The following is a 24,368-nucleotide window of genomic DNA, read 5'->3' on the forward strand; positions in this document are numbered from 1 at the left end:
TCAGAGATGTTCATTTATTCTCCGTAATGAGTCTGGATCTGGGTACCTCCTCGACTCTTCACTGAATGTGAACACATTCCTTATGATTGGTCGATTGGGCTGGTCCAGAAACTGATGGGTTGGACCAGATACAGAACGCATGTGGGTAAAGCAGAGGTTTAAAAATGTTTCATTGACTTTGATACTCTGAGATGATCCACAAACGACTTCAATGATGGCAGTCTCAGACTAAAGTATGTAGCGAACGACAGAGCAGTGGAAGAATATGTAATTTTCTAATTTGGGTGGCATCCTATTTATTAATTTGGGTGAACTAGCCCTGTAACATTGAGGGGGGAACCCATCTAGTGGTCAGAACCTGGTAATATCAGGATGTAGGATGGGACATAAACCTAACAATTTCTCTGAACAGGGGAAAAACAACATCACCAAATTCACTGGGAACACATTACATAGGATGAAGAAACAATACTCTGAGCCGCAGCTCCATACTACTTGTCAGACATAGAGAACTGATACTATATACTCGTTCGGTGGGATTGGCGTCAGGTGTGAAGGGTCTGTGGGAGGCTTTTGACCATTGCTTTGGATTCCTCATGTCTAACTCATTGTTCAAATTTTTTGGGGTCCAAATCGGATGTTAGGTACTATATTTATAGAATTTTATATGAATCCTATAAATGTAAATAGCCAATTTGGATGCAATCAATTAGCTTAACTTCTCAAAGATCAAATCAAACTTTATTTGTCACAACAAGTGTAGACCTTAACGTCTAGTGTAGACCAAGTGTAGACCTTAAATGCTTACTCATATGCCCTTAACCAACAGTGCAGTTCAAGAGTTAAGAAAATATTTACCAAAGTAAAAAATTATAAAAAGTAACACAATAACATAACAAGGCTATATACAGTTGGTACCGGTACCGAGTCAGTGTGCTGGGGTACAAGTTAGAGTTAATTTGTACATGTAGGTAGGGGGGAAGTGACTATGCATAGATAATAAACAGTGAGTAGCAGCAGTGTACAAAACAAATGGGGGGGTACAATGTAATAGTCCGGTGGCCAATTGATTAATTGTTCAGCAGTCTTTTGGCTTGGGGGTAGAAGAAGAAGAAGCTGTTAAGGAGACTTTCGGTCCTAGACTTGGAGCTCCGGTACCACTTGCCGTGCGGTAGCAGAGAGAACAGTCTATGACTAGGGTGACTGGAGTCTCTGACACTTTTATGTGCTTTCCTCTGACACTGCCTATTATATAGGTCCTGGATTGCAGGAAACTTGGCAAGTGATGTACTGGGCCGTACGCACTACCCTCTGTAGTGTCTTACGGTCAGATGCCGAGCAGTTGCCACACCAGGCCGTGATGCAACCGGTCAGGATGCTCTCGATGGTGCAGCTGTAGAACTTTTTGAGGATCTGAGGACCCATGCCAAATCTTTTCAGTCTCCTGAGGGGGAAAAGGTTTTGTCGTGCCCTCTTCACGACTGTCTTGGTGTGTTTGGACCACGATAGATCATTGGTGATGTGGACACCAAGAAACTTGAAACTCTTGACCCACTCCACTACAGCCCCGTTGATGTTAATGGGGGCCTGTTCGGCCCTCCTTTCCATGTAGTCCACGATCAGCTCCTTTGTCTTGCTCACATTGAGGGAGAGGCTGTTGTCCTGGCACCACACTGCCAGTTCTCTGACCTCCTCCCTATAGGCTTCCTCATCGTTGTTGGTGATCAGGCCTACCACTGTTGTGTCATCAGCAAACTTAATGATGGCGTTGGAGTCGTGTTTGGCCACGTAGTTCTGGGTGAACAGGGAGTACAGGAGGGGACTAAGTACACACCCCTGAGAGGTCCCAGTGTTGAGGATCAGCGTGGCAGACGTGTTGTTGCCTACCTTTACCACCTCGGTGCGGCCGTCAGGAAGTCCAGAATCCAGTTGCAGAGGGAGGTGTTTAGTCCCAGGTTCATTAGCTTAGTGATGAGCTTCATGGGCACTATGGTGTTGAATGCTGAGCTGTAGTCCATGAACAGCCTTCTCACATAAGTGTTCCTTTTGTCCAGGTGGGAAAGGGCAGCGTGGAGTGCGATTGAGATTGCGTCATCTGTGGATCTGTTGGGGCTGTATGCGAATTGGAGTGGGTCTAGGGTATCCGGGAGGATGCTGTTGATGTGCGCCATGACCAGCCTTTCAAAGCAAGGAAGTGAAGGCAGGTTACCTTCGCTTCCTTGAGCACAGGGACTATGGTGGTCTGCTTGAAACATGTAGGTATTACAGACTCAGTCACGGAGAGGTTTAAAATGTCACTGAAGACACTTGCCAGTTGGTCCATGCATGCTTTGAGGCTTTGTGAATGTTGACCTGTTTAAAGGTCCTGCTCACATCGGCTACCGATATTTCAACAAAATAATGTTCTGTTTCTAACAACAGAAACCATTTCAGAACAATCTGAGTTGGTGGGTGTTGAAATCCTCTTTCTTGTGCTTTTTGAGATGGAACGACCCATACGTGTACTTCCGCTTCTAATGTATCTGCTTCCCATGGGGCCCTTGGGAAGGGCCCGTAAGTAAGCATTTCACTGTTAGTCTATACCTGTTGTTTACAAAGCATGTGACAAATAAAAATGGATTTGATGGATTTCCTGAGTTCCCGAGAACAGGCCAAATCTTAACTTGAGTAATGACAGTTGGAATTTTCCAATGCATGACTTAACGATGAGTCATGATTAAGTCATTATTATACTTTTTAAAATTAAACCTTTATTAGGCAAGTCAGTTAAGAACAAATTCTTATTTAAAATCCTTATTTGACGTCCTACCCCGGCCAAACCCAGACGACACTGGACCAACTGTGCGCCACCCTTAAGGGACTCCCAATCAAGGTTGGATATGATACAGCCTGGATTTGAACCAGGTACTGCAGTGACACCTTTTGCACTGAGATGCAGTGTTTTAGACCACTGCGCCACTCGGGAGTCCAAAAATAAGAGTTGTCATCAGATATCAGAGAACTCTAGAATTTTACCAATAATGATCATTATAATTTGTACGTCACACAGTAAAGCACAGTTAAAAAATCTCACCTCCAAAGCCAGGCCTCATTGTGAAGTCGTGGTCATTTATGCTTAAGAGCTGCTCTGACTTTGTCATGGTGGTTTTGGTCATATCTGGACTTCTTCTCAGTATAGGGCTGTGAGGAGTGGAGAAACATGATCAATAAAACAATCAATATTTAAAATGACACTTCTTGTCATTGTCTCTGAACCTCTATAGCATACTGACTAGTCCCAGATTTGTTTGTGCTCTTGCCAATTCCATTACTGTCATTGTCAAACCAAACATGATTAGCATGACAATGAGTGACGAGAAGTTGGCATGAATGCACAAACAGACTGGTACTCCGCCTATATCAAGACCACTTATCCTATGGAATGGAGCCATACACAGACACACACAACACGTGTCTAGCCTCCCCCCACTGTCATCAGAAGTTAAGCTATAAGCTTATCAGGATGTCCATAGAATTCCGATCATATTCATGAGGATTAATTCATTAGGGTAGTCTTTTTTCATATAAATTTGGAGCTATGCATCACAGGGCATATGAATTTGCCCTGACCTTGCAGATACTAAGGAAAAGGCTAGATTGCACAAGGTTTAGCTAGTTGCTTCAAAGCCAACTATTTTATACTATGAGTATACTTTAACAAAAGCTGTGATCTTAGCCCTATTCGCCAGGGACTAGTATTACTATAGAACGTTGGTTATGTCTTTATTATCCCAGTATGTCCATTTTTACAGTAGATGAGTCGGACGGGATTTGTTTTACCAAACTGCCCCGGTAATAAAACAAAATTCTCATTCAAAATTGACCGTTGTGACGGAGCCTCGGAATAGCCTAATATTGGCCTATTGGTCTTCAGTTCAGAGAAAGTCTAAATAATAAATATCAATAAGAACCATGAACTATAACCTTTGCAGACATTTCATTAACTGACATATTTGGCAATTTATGAATTAATTGGCACAATAGCATCCATTTTTTTTAAAGGACGTATGGCACTAGGAAAGTTGATATGTGACAAAACAGATCATTCATCTGTAGGCTACATACATAGCACTTTGTTTTAAGCATACATTCCCCCCCCCCCCATGTTCTTACCCATGGTTGCAGCACCTGTTAAACTCTGTACAGTCGTGGCCAAAAGTTTAGAGAATGACACAAATATTAATTTCCACAAAGTTTGCTGCTTTAGATATTATCTTTAGATATTTATGTCAGATGTTACTATGGAATACTGAAGTATAATTACAAGCATTTCATAAGTGTCAAAGGCTTTTATCGATAATTACATGAAGTTGATGCAAAGAGTCAATATTTGCAGTGTTGACCCTTCTTTTTCAAGACCTCTGCAATCTGCCCTGGCATGTTGTCAATTAACTTCTGGGCCACATCCTGACTGATGGCTGCCCATTCTTGCATAATCAATGCTTGGAGTTTGTCAGAATTTGTGGGTTTTTGTTTGTCCACCCGCCTCTTGAGGATTGACCACAAATTCTCAATGGGATTAAGGTCTGGGGAGTTTCCTGGCCATGGACCCAACATATCGATGTTTTGTTTCCCAAGCCACTTAGTTATAACTTTTGCCTTATGGCAAGGTGCTCCATCATGCTGGAAAATGCATTGTTCGTCACCAAACTGTTCCTGGATGGTTGGGAGAAGTTGTTCTCGGAGGATGTGTTGGTACCATTCTTTATTCATGGCTGTGTTCTTCGGCAAAATTGTGAGTGAGCCCACTCCCTTGGCTGAGAAGCAACCCCACACATGAATGGTCTCAGGATGCTTTATTGTTGGCATGACACAGGACTGATGGTAGCGTTCACCTTGTCTTCTCCGGGCAAGCATTTTTACGGATGCCCCAAACAATCGGGAAGGGGATTCATCAGAGAAAATGACTTTACCACAGTCCTCAGCAGTCCAATCCCTGTACCTTTTGCAGAATATCAGTCTGTCCCTGATGTTTTTCCTGGAGAGAAGTGGCTTCTTTGCTGTCCTTCTTGACACCAGGCCATCCTCCAAAGGTCTTTGCCTCCCTGTGCGTGAAGATGCACTCACAGCTGCCTGCTACCATTCCTGAGCAAACTCTGTATTGGTGGTGCCCGGATCCCGCAGCGGAATCAACTTTAGGAGACGGTCCTGGCGCTTGCTGGAATTTCTTGGGCGCCCTCAAGCCTTCTTCACAACAATTGAACCTCTCTCCTTGAAGTTCTTGATGATCCGATAAATGGTTGATTTAGGTGCAATCTTACTGGCAGCAATATTCTTGCCTGTGAAGCCCTTTTTGTGCAAAGCAATGATGACGGCACGTGTTTCCTTGCAGGTAACCATGGCTGACAGAGGAAGAACAATGATTCCAAGCACCACCTTCCTTTTGAAGGTTCCAGTCTGTTATTCGAACTCAATCAGCATGACAGAGTGATCTCCAGCCTTGTCCTCGTCAACACTCACACCTGTGTTAACGAGAGAATTACTGACATTATGTCAGCTGGTCCTTTTGTGGCAGGGCTGAAATGCAGTGGAAATGTTTTTGGGGGATTCAGTTCATTTGCATGGCAAAGAGGGACTTTACAATGAATTTGCAATTCATCTGATCACTCTTCATAACATTCGGGAGTATATGCAAATTGCCTTCATACAAACTGAGGCAGCAGACTTTGTGAAAATTAATATTTGTGTCATTCTCAAAACTTTTGGCCACGACTGTAATATCCCTCAAAACACAGGGATGATAATTCACACGGGATAAGTATTATCAGAGGACCTGGGATATTGCCGAGAAACAGTAGGTTTTTAGTGCTAGGATAATAACCTTTCTTTCTGCCAAGTAAAAATGACTGGCATGACAAATTCAGACGGAACTAAAAAGACGGATGTGATGATTTGTGCTCGTGCACATAATTACATTACCTGAGGTTCCCCATGAAATCTAATCCCATCCAAATAGTTATTTACTTATTTAAAGCCCTAAGTAAATAATCCTATGGTAATAGTTGCTTTGTTCCCCTAAATCAGATCCTCTCGACTATACTCTGTCTGTAACATTGTATTTAGATTAAGGATTCTTACCTGCTAACTTTTTGACGTCCTTGTACAGTCGATGGTACTTCTCGTTTGAATCTATAAGAAAAACAAGAACAATTAGATGTAAAGGAGACTGCATTCAACATCATAGACTATTCCAACAGCTCATCAAAAGAGTTTGTCAGAAGCCCCCTGTTCATCTTTAAAAAATAACAACAATCAATTTGCAATAGCATTCGTCCACTTGTTGGTAGTATTGTAGAACAGAGTATTGCTTAAAGCATTCCTTGAAAGTGGGAAGTACAGTATGATAGGGCCCTGGTCAAAAGTAGTGCACTATATGAGTGATTCTACAAAAAGTGGTGCAAATTGGGGGTTGGTTATTCTAATTTTTGAAGCGCACATCTCTTCCAATTTACAGTATGTCAGACAGATCTACTCCTCACACACTTTGTTTGTCTTGCATATTTGAAAATAGTGTCCTAAATTGCTTGTTAGGCACTAAATTTGTCACTACCGAAACGTAGTGAAAAAGTTGCAGTAAAGGGAGAACCATGCACAGTAGTGATCAGATTCACTTTATAAATTGTATTTGTATACAACATTTACTAAATAGTTCAAACATGATTTTTAACCTGATTTTCAAAACCTTGACTTTCTCTCAGCAACAGACTCATTGGGAGGGAGACTAGAGCAGACCCAGAAGTTCTGACACACATTTGAGCACCCCAGGACGGTCCATTTACTTTGTGCTGTTATAATTTATGCTACGGAGGCGGAGCTACTGCTGCCGGCAGTCACTGAGGTTGCAAAGCAGTAAGTACCTGAACAGCTTGTTTTTAACTAAATATTTTTGAAACAGGATAATGTACATATTTACCACACTTTTATGATAATTTAAAACATAATCCATTTATCTTATAAAAAAAAAGAAACTTGAGTAAAGTTATGTAATACAGTAATAGTACAGTACAATAGAGTACAGTAGAGTAGGGTACAGTAGGGTACAGTACGATGCAAAAAAGTACAGGACAGTACATTAAAGACATCTATTTTTGGTCCAAAAATGTCAACGTTTGGGCTCTTTATATTTCTATGCTGTCAATTGTTTCGGTTGTGACCATTTCGGTTTGGACAATTTAGACGTATTTATTTTTATTTTTTTACCCCCTTTTTCTCCCCAATTTCATGGTATCCAATTGGTAGTTACAGTCCTGTCCCATTGCTGCAACTCCCGTAGGAGAGGCGAAGGTCGAGAGCCGTGCGTCGTCCTAAACACAACCCAGTCAAGCCACACTGCTTCTTGACACAATGCCCACTTAACCCAGAAGCCAGCCGCGTCAGAGGAAGCAATGTACACCTGGCGACCGTGTCAGTGTGCATTACGCCCGGCCTGCCACAGGAGTCGCAAGTGCGCAATGAGACAGGAACATCCCTGCCGGCCAAAACCTCCCCTAGCCCGGACGACGCTGGGCCAATTGTGTGCCGCCCCATGGGTCTATTTAAAGATCTGCACCTTATTTTCCATTTTCGCCTAAAATTACATACCCAAATCTAACTGCCTGTAGCTCAGGCCCTGAAGCAAGGATATGCATATTCTTGGTACCATTTGAAAGGAAACACTTTGAAGTTTCTGGAAATGCGAAAGGAATGTAGGAGAATAACGCAATAGATCTGGTAAAAGATAATACAAAGAAAAAAACAACCGTTCCTTTGTATTTTTTTGTACCATCATATTTGAAATGCAAGAGAAAGGCCATAATGTATTATTCCAGCCCAGGTGCAATGTGGATTTTGACCACTAGATGGCAGCAGTGTATGTGCAGTTTTAGACTGATCCAATGAACCATTGCATTTCTGTTCAAAATTGTGTATCAAGACTGCCCAAATATGCCTAATTTGTTTATTAATAACTTTTCAAGTTGAACAGTGCAGTTAGATTGGGGCTCTCTCATGCCGTCCCTGGAAGGGGTGCGTCACCTGAGTGGGTTGATTCACTGATGTGGTCATCCTGTCTGGGTTGGCCGTGGCGGAGGTCTTTGTGGGCTATACTCAGCCTTGTCTCAGGATGGTAAGTTGGTGGTTGAAGATATCTCTCTAGTGGTGTGGGGGCTGTGCTTTGGCAAAGTGGGTGGGGTTATATCCTTCCTGTTTGGCCCTGTCCGGGGGTGTCCTCGGATGGGGCCACAGTGTCTCCTGACCCCTCCTGTCTCAGCCTCCAGTATTTATGCCGCAGTAGTTTATGTGTCGGGGGGCTAGGGTCAGTTTGTTATATCTGGAGTACTTCTCCTGTCCTATTCGGTGTCCTGTGTGAATCTAAGTGTGTGTTCTCTAATTCTCTCTCTCGGAGGACCTGAGCCCTAGGACCATGCCCCAGGAATACCTGACATGATGACTCCTTGCTGTCCCCAGTCCACCTGGCCGTGCTGCTGCTCCAGTTTCAACTGTTCTGCCTTATTATTATTCGACCATGCTGGTCATTTATGAACATTTGAACATCTTGGCCATGTTGGCCATAAATTTGATTTGATTTGATTAACAAGAATTTAAGCTTTCTGCCAATATCAGATATGTCTATGTCCTGTGAAATGTTCTTGTTATTTACAACCTCATGCTAATTGCATTAGCCTATGCTAGCTCAACCGCCCCGTGAAAGGGACACTGATCCTGAAGAAGTTCATGAATCCCTATAGCTAGCATTTGGCTGGCTAGCTTTAATTTGGACAGATCCCAGCCAAACCATATATTTTTACATTGGAGTCATTTAGAAAACACTCTTATCCAGAGTGAGTGCATACATTTTCATACTTTTTCTTGTCATGTACTGTCATGTTGTGTCTTGTCTCTGTCCTTTCCCTTCACCCTGTCTCCCTCTGCTGGTCGTTGTTAGGTTACCTTTTCTCCCCCTCTTTCCCCCAGCTGTGCCTTGTCTCCTCCTAACCACCTCGTCACCCCTTTTCCCACCTGTTCCCTTTTTCCCTCTGATTAGTCCCCTATATCTCTCTCTGTTTTTGTTCCTGTCCTTGTCGGATTCTTGTTTGTTGTGTTTCATGCCTGAACCAGACTGTCGTCATGTTTGCTGTAACCTTGTCTTGTCCTGTCGGAATCTGCCGGTCCGTCTGAGCCTACCTATGTTTGGTAATTAAAGAAGCTCTGTCTAAGTTAATTCGCTTTTGGGTCCTCATTCACGCACCGTAACAGAAGAATCCGACCAAGAATGGACCCAGCGACTTCGGATCCTCTCCACTCAGCCGTCGGGATCCAGGGAGCGATGCTAGGCAGACACGAGCAGGAAGTGTCTGCTGCTCGACATGCCGTTGAGACCCTGGCCACCCAAGTCTCCAACCTCACAGAACAGGTTCACCATCTCCGCCTCGATCCACCGGCCACTTCCAGGGCTTTCGAATCTCCGGAGCCCAGAATCAATAACCCGCCGTGTTACTCTGGGGAGCCCACTGAATGCCGCTCGTTCCTCACCCAGTGTGATATTGTGTTTTCTCTCCAGCCCAACACTTACTCCAGGAGCACTGCTCGTGTCGCCTACGTCATATCTCTCCTTATTGGACGGGCTCGTGAGTGGGGCACGGCAATCTGGGAGGCAAGGGCTGAGTGTACTAACCAGTATCAGGACTTTAAGGAGGAGATGATACGGGTTTTTGATCGATCTGTTTTTGGGGAGGAGGCTTCCAGGGCCCTGTCTTCCCTATGTCAAGGCAATCGATCCATAACAGACTACTCTATTGAGTTTCGCACTCTTGCTGTCTCCAGTGGCTGGAACGAGCCGGCCTTGCTCGCTCGTCTTCTGGAGGGTCTCCGCGCAGAGGTAAAGGATGAGATTCTCTCCCGGGAGGTTCCTTCCAGCGTGGATTCCTTGATTGAACTCGCTATTCGCATTGAGCGACGGGTTGATCTTCGTCACCGAGCTCGTGGAAAGGAGCTCGCGCTCTCCGTCTCCCCCCTCTCCGCATCACTACCATCTTCCTCTGCCGGCTCGGGTGCTGAGCCCATGCAGCTGGGAGGTATCCGCATCTCGACTAAGGAGAGGGAACGGAGAATCACCAACCGCCTCTGTCTCTATTGCGGTTCCGCTGGTCATTTTGTCACTTCATGTCCAGTAAAAGGCCAGAGCTCGTCAGTAAGCGGAGGGCTACTGGTGAGCGCTACTACTCCTGTCTCTCCTTCAAGATCCTGCACTACCTTGTCGGTCCATCTACGCTGGACCGGTTCGTCAGCTTCCTGCAGTGCCTTAATAGACTCTGGGGCGGAGGGCTGTTTTATGGACGAGACCTGGGCTCGGGAACATGACATTCCTCTCAGACAGTTAAAGGAGCCCACGGCCTTGTTCGCCCTGGATGGTAGTCCTCTCCCCAGGATTCAGCGTGAGACGCTACCTTTAACCCTCACTGTTTCTGGTAATCATAGTGAAACCATTTCTTTTTTAATTTTTCGTTCACCTTTTACACCTGTTGTTTTGGGCCATCCCTGGCTAGTTTGTCATAATCCTTCCATTAATTGGTCTAGTAATTCTATCCTCTCCTGGAACGTCTCTTGTCATGTGAAATGTTTAATGTCTGCTATCCCTCCTGTTTCCTCTGTCTCTTCTTCACAGGAGGAGCCTGGTGATTTGACAGGGGTGCCGGAGGAATATCACGATCTGCGCACGGTGTTCAGTCGGTCCAGGGCCACCTCTCTTCCTCCACACCGGTCGTATGATTGTAGTATTGATCTCCTTCCGGGAACCACCCCCCCCCGGGGTAGACTATACTCTCTGTCGGCTCCCGAACGTAAGGCTCTCGAAGATTATTTGTCTGTAGCTCTTGACGCCGGTACCATAGTCCCCTCCTCCTCTCCCGCCGGAGCGGGGGGTTTTTTTGTCAAGAAGAAGGACGGGTCTCTGCGCCCCTGCATAGATTATCGAGGGCTGAATGACATAACAGTGAAGAATCGTTATCCGCTTCCTCTTATGTCTTCAGCCTTCGAGATCCTGCAGGGAGCCAGGTTTTTCACTAAGTTGGACCTTCGTAACGCTTACCATCTCGTGCGCATCAGGGAGGGGGACGAGTGGAAGACGGCGTTTAACACTCCGTTAGGGCACTTTGAATACCGGGTTCTTCCTTTCGGCCTCGCTAACGCTCCAGCTGTCTTTCAGGCATTAGTCAATGATGTCCTGAGAGACATGCTGAACATCTTTGTTTTCGTTTACCTTGACGATATCCTGATTTTTTCACCGTCACTCCAGATTCATGTTCAGCACGTTCGACGTGTCCTCCAGCGCCTTTTAGAGAATTGTCTTTTTGTGAAGGCTGAGAAGTGCACTTTTCATGCCTCCTCTGTCACATTTCTCGGTTCTGTTATTTCCGCTGAAGGCATTAAGATGGATCCCGCTAAGGTCCAAGCTGTCATTGATTGGCCCGTCCCTAAGTCACGCGTCGAGCTGCAGCGCTTTCTCGGCTTCGCGAACTTCTATCGTCGTTTCATCCGTAATTTCGGTCAGGTGGCAGCTCCTCTCACAGCCCTTACTTCTGTCAAGACGTGCTTTGAGTGGTCCGTTTCCGCCCAGGGAGCTTTTGATCTCCTCAAGAATCGTTTTACATCCGCTCCTATCCTTGTTACACCTGACGTCTCTAGACAGTTCGTTGTCGAGGTTGACGCGTCAGAGGTGGGCGTGGGAGCCATTCTTTCTCAGCGCTCCCTCTCTGACGACAAGGTCCACCCATGCGCGTATTTTTCTCATCGCCTGTCGCCGTCGGAACGTAACTATGATGTGGGTAACCGCGAACTGCTCGCCATCCGGTTAGCCCTAGGCGAATGGCGACAGTGGTTGGAGGGGGCGACCGTTCCTTTTGTCGTTTGGACTGACCATAGGAACCTTGAGTACATCCGTTCTGCCAAACGACTTAATGCGCGTCAGGCGCGTTGGGCGCTGTTTTTCGCTCGTTTCGAGTTCGTGATTTCTTATCGTCCGGGCTCTAAGAACACCAAGCCTGATGCTTTGTCTCGTCTCTTCAGTTCTTCAGTAGCCTCCACTGACCCCGAGGGGATTCTCCCTGAGGGGCGTGTTGTCGGGTTGACTGTCTGGGGAATTGAGAGGCAGGTAAAACAAGCGCTCACTCACACTCCGTCGCCGCGCGCTTGTCCTAGGAACCTTCTTTTCGTTCCCGTTCCTACTCGTCTGGCCGTTCTTCAGTGGGCTCACTCTGCCAAGTTAGCCGGCCACCCTGGCGTTCGGGGTACGCTTGCTTCCATTCGCCAGCGTTTTTGGTGGCCCACCCGGGAGCATGACACGCGTCGTTTCGTGGCTGCTTGTTCGGTCTGCGCGCAGACTAAGTCCGGTAACTCTCCTCCTGCCGGCCGTCTCAGGCCGCTTCCTATTCCCTCTCGACCGTGGTCTCACATCGCCTTAGATTTTGTCACCGGACTGCCTTCGTCAGCGGGGAAGACTGTTATTCTTACGGTTGTCGATAGGTTCTCTAAGGCGGCTCATTTCATTCCCCTTGCTAAGCTTCCTTCTGCTAAAGAGACGGCACAAATCATCATCGAGAATGTTTTCAGAATTCATGGCCTTCCGTCAGACGTCGTTTCGGACAGAGGTCCGCAATTCACGTCTCAATTTTGGAGGGAGTTTTGCCGTTTGATTGGGGCTTCCGTCAGTCTCTCTTCCGGCTTTCACCCCCAGTCTAACGGTCAAGCAGAACGGGCCAATCAGACTATTGGTCGCATCTTACGCAGTCTTTCTTTTCGTAACCCTGCGTCTTGGTCAGAACAGCTCCCCTGGGCAGAATACGCCCACAACTCGCTTCCTTCGTCTGCGACCGGGCTATCTCCTTTTCAGAGTAGCCTCGGGTACCAGCCTCCGCTGTTCTCATCTCAGTTCGCCGAGTCCAGCGTCCCCTCCGCTCAGGCTTTTGTCCAACGTTGCGAGCGCACCTGGAAGAGGGTCAGGTCTGCACTTTGCCGTTATAGGACGCAGACTGTGAGGGCTGCTAATAAGCGTAGAACTAAGAGTCCTAGATATTGTCGCGGTCAGAGAGTTTGGCTCTCCACTCAGAACCTTCCCCTTAAGACGGCTTCTCGCAAGTTGACCCCGCGGTTCATTGGTCCGTTCCGTATTTCTCGGGTCATTAATCCTGTCGCAGTTCGACTTCTTCTTCCGCGATACCTTCGTCGCGTCCACCCGGTCTTCCATGTCTCCTGCATCAAGCCCGTCCTTCGCGCCCCCGCTCGTCTTCCCCCCCCCCCCCCATCCTTGTCGAGGGCGCACCCATCTACAGGGTCCGTAGAATTTTGGACATGCGTCCTCGGGGCCGTGGTCACCAGTACCTCGTAGATTGGGAGGGGTACGGTCCTGAGGAGAGGAGTTGGGTTCCCTCTCGGGACGTGCTGGACCGTGCGCTGATCGAGGATTTCCTCCGTTGCCGCCAGGTTTCCTCCTCGAGTGCGCCAGGAGGCGCTCGGTGAGTGGGGGGGTACTGTCATGTACTGTCATGTTGTGTCTTGTCTCTGTCCTTTCCCTTCACCCTGTCTCCCTCTGCTGGTCGTTGTTAGGTTACCTTTTCTCCCCCTCTTTCCCCCAGCTGTGCCTTGTCTCCTCCTAACCACCTCGTCACCCCTTTTCCCACCTGTTCCCTTTTTCCCTCTGATTAGTCCCCTATATCTCTCTCTGTTTTTGTTCCTGTCCTTGTCGGATTCTTGTTTGTTGTGTTTCATGCCTGAACCAGACTGTCGTCATGTTTGCTGTAACCTTGTCTTGTCCTGTCGGAATCTGCCGGTCCGTCTGAGCCTACCTATGTTTGGTAATTAAAGAAGCTCTGTCTAAGTTAATTCGCTTTTGGGTCCTCATTCACGCACCGTAACATTTCTTACTGGTCCCCCGTGGTGTTCAGTAGTGACACTTCTTAAAAATACGTGAAGATGTTTGAAGACAGACTACTCACTATGTAGCCATGCTGGAGAGGGGTGCAATCCCATCACCGGGTGATATTTGTAGGGCTGTGGCTAAGGCACATTAATTCTGCAATGCGGCTTAATGCACATTCATTTTGCAGTCTTTTTAGGTGTTTCGGTAGTGACATCCAAGGTGGGACAGCATTTCTTTGAGAAAGATGTTTTTTTTTTTATTAAAAACTCAAATATATCAGTATCTTTCTAAGTAATAATAGAACAACTCAAGATGTTCGATTCAAATAATAATGTTACAAAAATGACAAATTATTTATTTTCAAACATGATGTTTAGGAGTCAGAAAGTGGGACAGCCACCTCTCAATAGTAACATGTATATAACCAATGACTTTGTACTATATTAATTTAACAATGTGTTTGTTATTGCCTTGGAATGATTGATAATATCATGATGTAGTTAAATGTTTTTTTTCCAAATAGTTTTATGTCAGACAGCAATTTACACCACTCATACAGGGAATAATAGGGTGCTATTTGGGAAACAACATTAATATATACACTATCGTAGAAAAGTTTGGGGTCACTTAGAAATGTCATTTTTTTGGAAAGAAAAACACATTTTTTGTCCATTAAAATAACATCAAATTGATCAGAAATACAGTGTAGACATTGTTAATGTTGTAAATGACTATTGTAGCTGGAAACGGCTGATTGTTTATGGAATATCTACATACTGTAGGCGTACAGAGGCCCATTATCAGCAACCATCACTCCTGTGTTACAAAAGCATGTTGTGTTTACTAAACCGAGTTTATAATATTAAAAGGCTAATTGATAATTAGAAAACCCTTTTGCAAGTATGTTAGCACAGCTGAAAACTGTTGTGCTCATTAAAGGAGCAATTTAACTGGCCTTCTTTAGACTTGTTGAGTATCTGGAGCATCAGCATTTGTGGGTTTGATTACAGGCTCAAAATAGCCAGAAACAAATTCCTTTCTTCTGAACCTCGTCAGTCTATTCTTGTTCTGAGAAATGTTCCACGCGAGAAATTGCCAAGAAACTAAAGATCTCATAAAACGCTGTGTACTACTCCCTTCACAGAACAGCGCAAACTGTCTCTAACCAGAATAGAAAGAGCAGTGGGAGGCTACGGTGCACAACTGAGCAAGAGGACAAGTATATTAGAGTGTCTAGTTTGAGAAACAGACGCCTCACAAGTCCTCAACTGGCAGCTTCATTAAATAGTACCCACAAAACACCAGTCTCTGAGATATGGCTTTTTCTTTTCAACTCTGCCTAGAAGGCCAGCATCCTGGAGTCGCCTCTTCACTGTTGAGACTGGTGTTTTGCGGGTACTATTTAATAAAGCTGCCAGTTGAGGACTTGTGAGGCGTCTGTTTACAAACTAGACACTCTAATGTACTTGTCCTCTTGCCCAGTTGTGCAGTGTTAGTTTAGTCCAGGCAGCTGCTAGGACTACTCAGCACCATTTATGAGTCTGCAGATTAAAAGCTCTATCTGCGCAGGTTAAAAGCACTTTAGGAGAATATTCACCAGGCTATTAGAGCAGTCACTGCTTTAGCAGGGAGGGATTCACTGATGTAATCTTTGTTTCTATAAATATATCTTAATCTGGGAATTATGATATGATTCTCTCATGACATACAAGTTTCATAAAAAAAAAAAAGTATTATGTAAATTCGTTTCAGAATGACAGTAAGCAAATTCAGTTTGCAGATGATTTTTGAATGGCTTTAGAATGTATCAAGTCAAAGCTTGACTGTTTTTGTCCATTTATGATTTGCAATGAATATCCAATGTAAGACAATCTTATTTGTAGAGTCCCTTCAACAACATAGTTTGATATCAGTAAAGAGTAACAAAAGCCCTTTATGCCTATATACACACTCAAAATGATAAACATACCAAGCAGAATTATCTTGGCAACTATAATAAAACATCTGTCAGACTATAAAAACAAATCTAAAGCGGTGTTAAAAATCTAATCAGCGTTTATTGGTCACGTACATAGATTTGCAGATGTTATCGCAGGTGTGGCGAAATGCTTGTGCTTCTCGCTCCAACAGTGCAGTAACACCTAGGAAAAGGCATTACTCTGAAAGAACTCTGATGGCAAGCAGAGAGAATTATGGGTGACCTACCTACCCAAATCTGGTTGACCTAAAAATCTAAAGATGTGCAACTTCTTTTCCTATTTGGCTAAAAATGGTCAAATCATGCTTCAAACATCATGCATCCTGAGTGGAAATCGTGCTGTTCAAATCCACTGGAATCGTCACACACATATACAGTTTGAGTAAAACAATGACATATTCTTCTCACAAGGTCAGACATGATTAATGTTGGGACTATGATCCTCTCTAGGTATTTTAAAGTCAAGTAAAGGAAGAAGGTGTACACTGGGTGTCACAAAGAGAAATTCTGAGGAAAAGCAACTTAATCTCAACACTCTCAGCAAATGCCCCTGGGCATTACAGTATCGATGATTCAATTGTTATAGGTAGGCACTGACTGAATTGGTAATGCTATGGTCTTCAATGATGATCAGAGTTCCCATGCCCTTCTATTGTCATACCGGATTGGCCCATCAGCAGAAGGGTGAGGTCAGCATATCCATTTGTGGTTTAACACAGGGTTTCCCGAACTCGGGCCGTTCTGTGCCATATGTCAACCGTTAAACCAGGGTTTTTCAAACTCGGCCCTGGGGCCCTCCCTGGGGCCCTCCCTGGATGCACGTTTTGTTTTTCGGCCTAGCATTACACAGCTGATTCATATAATCAAAGCTTGATGATGAGTTGGTTATTTGAATCGATGCAATATCTGGGAACTAAAATAAACACATCCAATCCGAGGTCTAAATGAGTACAACATTTATCCCCCCAGCCCCCTTACAACAAACACACTAAAAACAGGCTAATGATTATGCAAAAGGCCCAAAATTTGATGTTTTTGCTCTCAGCATTAGACAACATAAAACAGTGAGAAAAGCAGCTATATAGAAATTTGGTGAAAGGACAGCATTAAGAAATGTAGTTTGGTTTTATAACTAAACTAAGGTTCAAGGATCAAAGCAATTGGAGCTTTGAGGGATACAGGAGATCATCGCTACTTTAAACATAGTGGTTATAGAGATTACAGTGTACTATGGGCCCTCATTTGTGCAATGTAATTTGTGCAATACAGTGCAAGACACACAGATAATGCCTGTTTGAATACATTGGGTCAATATGACCCAATGATTCATGTATTTTGTTGCAGCTTGAGAGGTGGACTTAGATGTGTTGCGATGTGATTGGCCTGGACAAGCACTGGTAAAAAGCCATGGTGATGGCTAAATGTGCTGCGACCAATATCAGTTTCTGGACCTCAAGGTCACTGATGTAATCAGAACACCTGCTCTCTCAATATTCCTGGGGCACTAAGTTCCTGTATGTACCCAGCTTGCCCTGACAGTGCCCATCATTGATGTGAAGTAGGGGTTCAGAGCATGGTGAAGAAGCACTGTAGGAATAAGCTTATTCTGTTTAGTCAAGTTGAAGCTGCGGCAAGCACTGCTATTCTGCAAGAGTGTATAGACTATGACATACTGTATGCAGCACAAATGGAGCTAATTCCCAATCTATTAAATCAACCAATCTAGACGGTGACATCATTGATGTATTAAAAATCACTTTTAATTACACTGGGATTTTGCCCTTTTGCTTTCCAATCAAATAACCTCCAGGCAGCAAAGCCACAACAATAACAATAAACAAAATAGCACAGATTACGTAATCTGAGTAAGTGATTTTTCTAACCACGAACTGTCACCTTGTCACCAACAATCCCCTCTATACTGTATCAAGCATTAGCATTCCATCCAAGCCACCTAAACAATACAGACTGGCACATAAAATACATTGCATAATACAGAATTATTAAATACTGTCATTTTTATAAATATTCCCTTCAAAAATGATAACGTCTGGTAATTCAGGTATTTTTTCATTTAGTTATGTAGATCTATGGTTATATAGAGTAGTCCTTGGATGAATTACAGAAAAACGTGTTTGGGTGGAAATCTCATTTTTAAAAAGTTAAATGTTCTGTTACCTAAATAACGTTGTTGACTCATCTTATACTCATAACTGTGGCCAAAGCATAAATTGGATAAAAAACCCACTAAAAACCCAACCTCAAACTGGTATCTCAAACATTAAAAATGCCTGCTATTTCCACATAGAGAATGATGTCATCCTGCCTCAATGGCTGAGCTGGCCAATCAGTGGTCTACTCACATTAATATTTTTAAAGAACTTCTAAGGTGCTGGGTTTCTACTAAGCTAATCTAAGTAATTGGGGCGGCAGGTAGCCTAGTGCTTAGAGCATTGGGTCAGTAACCGAAAGGTTTCTGGATTGAATCCCAAGCTGACAAGGTAAAATATTCTACCGTTCTGCCCCTGAACAAGGCAGGTAACCGGTAGGCTGTCATTCATTGTAAATAAGAATTTGTTCTTAACTGACTTGCCTAATAATATATATATATATATATTTTAAGATGGTCACACAAAGGATAATTTCGCTATTTGATTTAGAATTGTAGGATCCCTGTAAAGAGAACATATATAAAATATATATTTGATATTGAATATTGAATATTTGATGAAACATAGAATTTGGCCCTACTGCTTTTAGACCAGGATTTTTATTTATTTATTTCATTTTCTACCCATATTTAATCCCTAAAGTACTTCCATATATACTTCCATTAATTGTTTTAACTGGTACTGGGCTACCTCCAGACAAGTTTTGTGAGGCTTGTGGGCCTAGAGCAAAACAACCCACATGAATGTGTTCATGGGAGTCTCATCTTCCCATAGAGGGGGCATATTAGTTTGTAGCCCAAACAGTTCGTACGCTCCTAGACGTTTTTCGTGAACAAGGCCGACATTTGCGGATGCGGTGGATTGAGAAGCATCCCGTGCAAAAAAACATTCATTTTGATGGTGACTTTTGTTTTATGATAATTCGATTTTCGAGGGGAAAATGGACATCTACTCTAGGGGGTTCAATGACCGGTATATGCCCACACCAGTCTGTTGTTGGGTTATGCTGAAACTATTCAAAACACAGAAAAAGCAGCTTTTGAACGTACTTAATTATAACAACAAAAGTATTTCACTATTGTAATTAATTATAGGTCACATTTAATAGAAATCTGTAAACACTGGAGAGTTACCTTAAATCAAATATAAAGGCCATGCTGTTCCAACAGTGCAGCGCAAGTGATTGTCATCTTGAGCGTCACTGATAGCACATACATTCATTACAGTCCTCCCGCGCTTTTTATCGATTGTCGTTCAGCCTATACCCGCCAATAATAGGCCTACCCACAGCACAGGTTGACGCAATTAAAACTTTCACAAGAAGCAAGAGCATGTTTCTCAGAGTTCATTAGCTTATAGATCCTAGGCATCTCAATGCACATCTTGACATTTTGATCATTTCACTCACATCTACACTCAATCATTTAAAGCCTAAGTATTGTAGGCTACCTGATTTGGCTGTAGGTCTGGCGCACGTGTCCCCTCGGACCAATTGACCTCCCAGAAGCACCGACCATCCAGACAAGTAGCAGAAGAAGTAGGACATCCGTGGACATAATTTCCACACTGACAGCGTTCTGGACCCAGTTGTCCAAAAGTCCAGTTTCAGAAAATAAAGGCTACAGTGAAAACGTTTTACGTGCCTCGGGCATGATCCTTGGTAGGCTACCGTTCGCGCCAAATCAATGTGAAATACTACAGACACATATACACACTGAAACATGCCACTGTATTTGATCTCACTGTCGGAAAGCAATTTCGTCTAAACCTATAAATCCTTCCACGTCAGATGGCTCGGATTCTCTCCCTATCAGTATATGTGAGCATATAGCCTACGCCCTGTTTTCCGTCTGTCAAGAGCGGATTCCGTTTGCCAGGTTAAAAGGTGAGTGCAGTTCTCAGAAATGATAGATTCCCGTCCCTACACCCTAGCCTAAAGATAGTTACGTATTTGAGCACATGATATGATATTGTTAGGCTATAGGGCGGGAATTATTGAACATGATCATGTGGGCTGGACTGCCTCAGAACACGTGGCTAAGGAACATACACTCTACCAAAAGTATTTCATAAAGTAAATCCTATAACAATCTATCTGTTTAAACAATGGCTATTCACTATTCATTGTTTTCACAACAATGTCCACTCGTTGTTTTTCATAATACCATATTGACAGCAGCCTCTAGTCAAATAACATTAATGCGTTGTAATGTAGATGCTGAAACATTGCAATTACTACATTGTGTAATCTATGGGTAGGCTACATTAGCAGCCCACATCGGATATAGTTTTCACAAGGCTAAACAGAGCTGTATGCTGCTGCATGAAACACCAGCACAAACATAACTGTCACCACAATCATTCCTGATTTCTTTTTAAGTAAATCCAAAAGCTATTTCCAGTAGTGAGAGGAGCACAATGTCATGGCTCTGTTGACTTCAATAGAAGACAGGAGAAGAGAAAGTTATTGTCCATCTCACAAAGGAAATGTGTATTTTGGTCTCCTCCCAATCCCCCTAGAAACAAACACAAGACACATTTTGGGAGATGGACAGGGTCAGTCACAGTACAGCACCTCATGAGCAGTTTAGGGTTTATGTGCCTTACTCAAGGTCACAATGTTAGTAGATGGTATACATGATCTGAAACCAGCATCCTTCCGGTTGTTAGTTCAGTTCCCACTTTTCATTGCCCAGCTCGGGACTTGACCCAGCAACCTTCCAGCTTCTAGATTGCCTCTGGACAACGTTCCTGTTTATTCTTGATATAAGACCGACTTAGATGTTTTGTAAGACCTGACAACACTAGCGATGGCTTGACAAATCAGGTAGTACATTTCTTAATGCCTACCATTGAGATGTTTATAGCCTACTATTTTTTCCCCCTATTGTTCCTATGCTCATTCTATCATTTGAGCTCATTTTAGTAGTGTGTTCTGAGTAATCTGTTGGCCTGTGTGTCTGTGGGGGCCATTGGGCTTGGCTGGCTTTGTGTTGTTGTCAGTTGTGCTTCTACTGCAGGCTAGGAGATTTACCCTCAACTGCTTCCCACGAGGGCTAGCCTTTCCTGATTGTATTCTCGCCTGCGAACACCCGATTATTAATGATATATTATGTTTAGGTGAAGGACATAGAAGAATACATTAAATGTGTGACAATTGATGACAATGAAGGTCCCTGTGAGCGACAGCTGGTTAGTCAAGCAGCAATCATAGTGTTTGTGTGCAATGTAACTGTGTTGTAATTCTCTTTACTGATCCATGTATACTTTTCTCTTCTTGGTGATAAACTGATCAAACATTAATGCTGATAAGCTTAAACAGACCCTTCAACAATTTCATGTCTCCTTCAGACATGAGAGGAACACTTCCTGAAGAGTTTATTTCCAAAATGCTATATCCACACATTTTTCACATGTGTGTTAATTCACTAGAAATTATTGCATGTAACATTACTGTTCCCATATTTTTAATTCATATATTTTTAAATGTGTAATAAAATGTTGTTAGGAACACCTATCTAATAATATTGAGTTGCACCCCCTTTTGCCCTCAGAACAGCCTCAATTCGTCAGGGCATGGACTCTACAAGGTGTTGAAAATGTTCCACAGGTATGCTGGCTGTGTTGATTCCAATGCTTCCCACAGTTGTGTAAAGTTGGCTGAATGTCCTTTGGGCTAATCAGAAAATGTATATATTGTGTCTTCAACTCCTTGTTCCACTGATATTCTTAGGGAAAGTTGTGCTTCTACATCTGCATTGCTTGCTGTCTGGGGTTTTAGGCTGGGTTTCTGTGTAAGAATTTTGTGACATCTGCTGACGTAAAAAGGGCTTTATAAATATATTTGATTTGATGATGGAGGAGTGTCAGTATACTCCAGTACTCCTGATGGAGGAGTATCAGTATACTCCAGTACTCCTGATGGAGGAGTGTCAGTATACTCCAGTACTCCTGATGGAGGAGTATCAGTATACTCCAGTACTCCTGATGGAGGAGTATCAGTATACTCTAGTACTTTTGATGGAGGAGTATCAGTATACTCCAGTACTCCTGATGAAGGAGTATCAGTATACTACAGTACTCTATTACTCGTTATGGAGGAGTATCAGCATACTCCAGTACTGCTAATGGAAGAATATCAGTACACTACAGTAATGTTACTCCCAATCGAGGAGTATCAGTATACTCCAGTACTCCTAATAGAGGAGTATCAGTATACTCCAATAATGTTACTCCTGATGGAGGAGTATCAGTACACTACAGTACTCCTGCTGGAGGAGTATCAGTATACTACAGTACTCCTGATGGAGGAGTATCAGTACACTACAGTACTCCTGATGGAGGAGTATCAGTATATTCCAGTACTCCTTATGGAAGAGTATCAGTATAGTACAGTACTCCTGATGGAGCAGTATCAGTATACTACAGTACTCCTGTACTGCCTATGAAGTCTTAGTATACTCCTGGTACTACTGTATCATTAGTTGATCCCTACCTGAAAACAGAATCAGGACAGAACTATGCAAGTCTCTGAATAGGCCAAAACACAGTGAGGAGCATAGTACTATTCTGTGCCAGACTGAAATCGGATTTACAGATAAGAGAAGCACCCACCACTAAAACACAGCATCTGGTCAGACCAGGCAGAGCCATGAGGGCACGTGAACACATCATAGGGATTGACTGTCAGCACCACAAATAGTAAAAGGGATGTAGCCACGTGGTGTTATGGACTAGGGTAGCACCACAGGGCAGTTAGGATTGTTCTGCAGCAAAGATTTGAAAGGTATTAACTTCATGTTCACTGATGCATATATACAGTACAAGCGTCATGATATTGACTTTTCTGTTATGTGGCATTCATTATCTGTTTCAGATTATGTTATGTTTTTATGAACAGGAAGCTAGGGTTAGGGTTGTGGTTGAGGCAAAGGTTAGAGTTGAACTTTGCTGGGTTTCTCAGCTCAACAATATGTCCATCTCGGTGGAGTTAGGTTGAGACGACTGTGGGCGGAGTGTACCTCCGACTACATCGAGTTGCTGTCAGTCGATACGAGGAAACAGTCAGTGGTTGTATTTGACTAATGTTTTATTAAAAAGTGTGGATTTCAGCAAACAAAGAAAGGAACACAGCTACAGAGGACCAACATAGGTACACAGTAAGGGTTTAAGAATTAAAAAACATTTAAAGTAGGGGAGAGTGGGGTAAGTTCAGAATTGTTTTACATTCAGAATCACTAAGTCAATGGAAATATAGTATTCTTTCTAAAAAAATAAATGTACATATATGGGGCTCCTGAGTGGTGCAGCGGTCTGGCACTGCATCTCAGTGCTGGAGGTGTCATTACAGACCCAGGTTCGATTCCAGGCTGTATCCCAACCGGCAGTGATTGGGAGTCCCATAGGGCGGCGCACAATTGCCCTAGCATCGTCCAGGTTAGGGTTTGGCCAGGGTAGGCCGTCATTTTAAATAAGAACAGACTTGCCTAGTTAAATAAAAAAAAATATATTTCAGGATGTTGTGTATCCCTGGAAATAATCAGAATTAATGTAAACATTGCAGTTTTGAAAACAGCTTGTCCCAAAAAAGTGATCTCTTGGCACAATTTACCACAGGGTAAGTTAAGCCACCTACACATTTCTGTACTGAATGAAATATTACCACTACCTTTTTAAAACTATGTCTATCTCTATTTCCCAAACACTTCCTCTTGCATTACCCCATGGTAGAACACCCTTACATTTTCTCAACTTACCATTGGCTCAACTTACCCCATGGCCATTGGCTCTACTAACCTAACCCCAAACATTTTTACTATATTAGCCCACACAGCTACAAGGATGCACTTTCATGCTAGGTTTAGGATCTCATATTGTAGCTTATAGAGACCCCAACTGATGTATAGAACACTCTTTAAATGATCTACTTTGGTTTACTTTAGAAAGAAGCCTCATGAAACCACTAACACAAATTAATTTGACTTGTTGAAAATCTGCTTTTTGGTCCTAACATGCTGACCACTTTTCTTCCTTCACAGACATCATGAAATGATGACCTCCCACTCGGCACACACTGGTTGAATCAACGTTGTTTCCACATAATTTCAATTAAATGACTTTGAACAAACTTGGAATAGATGTTGAATTGACATCTGTGCTCCATGTGCTCTTCCTAAATATTTGGTCGAATTATACATTTTGTGTATGGTTTCATAGAAACAACCTACTAGGCACAAACTGGTTGAATCAACGTTGTTTCAATGTCATTTGTCAATGTATTGTGATGTGG

At 43.4% G+C, this 24,368-nt stretch overlaps 1 protein-coding gene across 1 annotated transcript in view; it reads right to left on the reverse strand.

The window, feature by feature from the left end:
* The window catches only part of LOC110529498 (gamma-aminobutyric acid receptor subunit rho-1), a 39,588-nt gene extending 19,540 nt beyond the window's left edge, over nt 1–20,048 (reverse strand). The window contains exons 1-3 of the mRNA XM_021611735.3: nt 19,529–20,048; nt 6,118–6,168; nt 3,074–3,180 (exon numbers count right to left, since the gene is read on the reverse strand). Of these exons, the coding sequence (XP_021467410.1) occupies nt 3,074–3,180; nt 6,118–6,168; nt 19,529–19,635 (265 nt within the window). The 5' untranslated portion in view covers nt 19,636–20,048. The remainder of the gene's footprint in view (nt 1–3,073; nt 3,181–6,117; nt 6,169–19,528) is intronic.
* Between the last annotated feature and the right edge of the window lie 4,320 nt (nt 20,049–24,368).

Source organism: Oncorhynchus mykiss, chromosome 8 (genome assembly GCF_057628025.1).
Source record: "Oncorhynchus mykiss isolate SJ-2025 chromosome 8, ASM5762802v1, whole genome shotgun sequence".
Classification (NCBI taxonomy): Eukaryota; Metazoa; Chordata; class Actinopteri; order Salmoniformes; family Salmonidae; genus Oncorhynchus; species Oncorhynchus mykiss.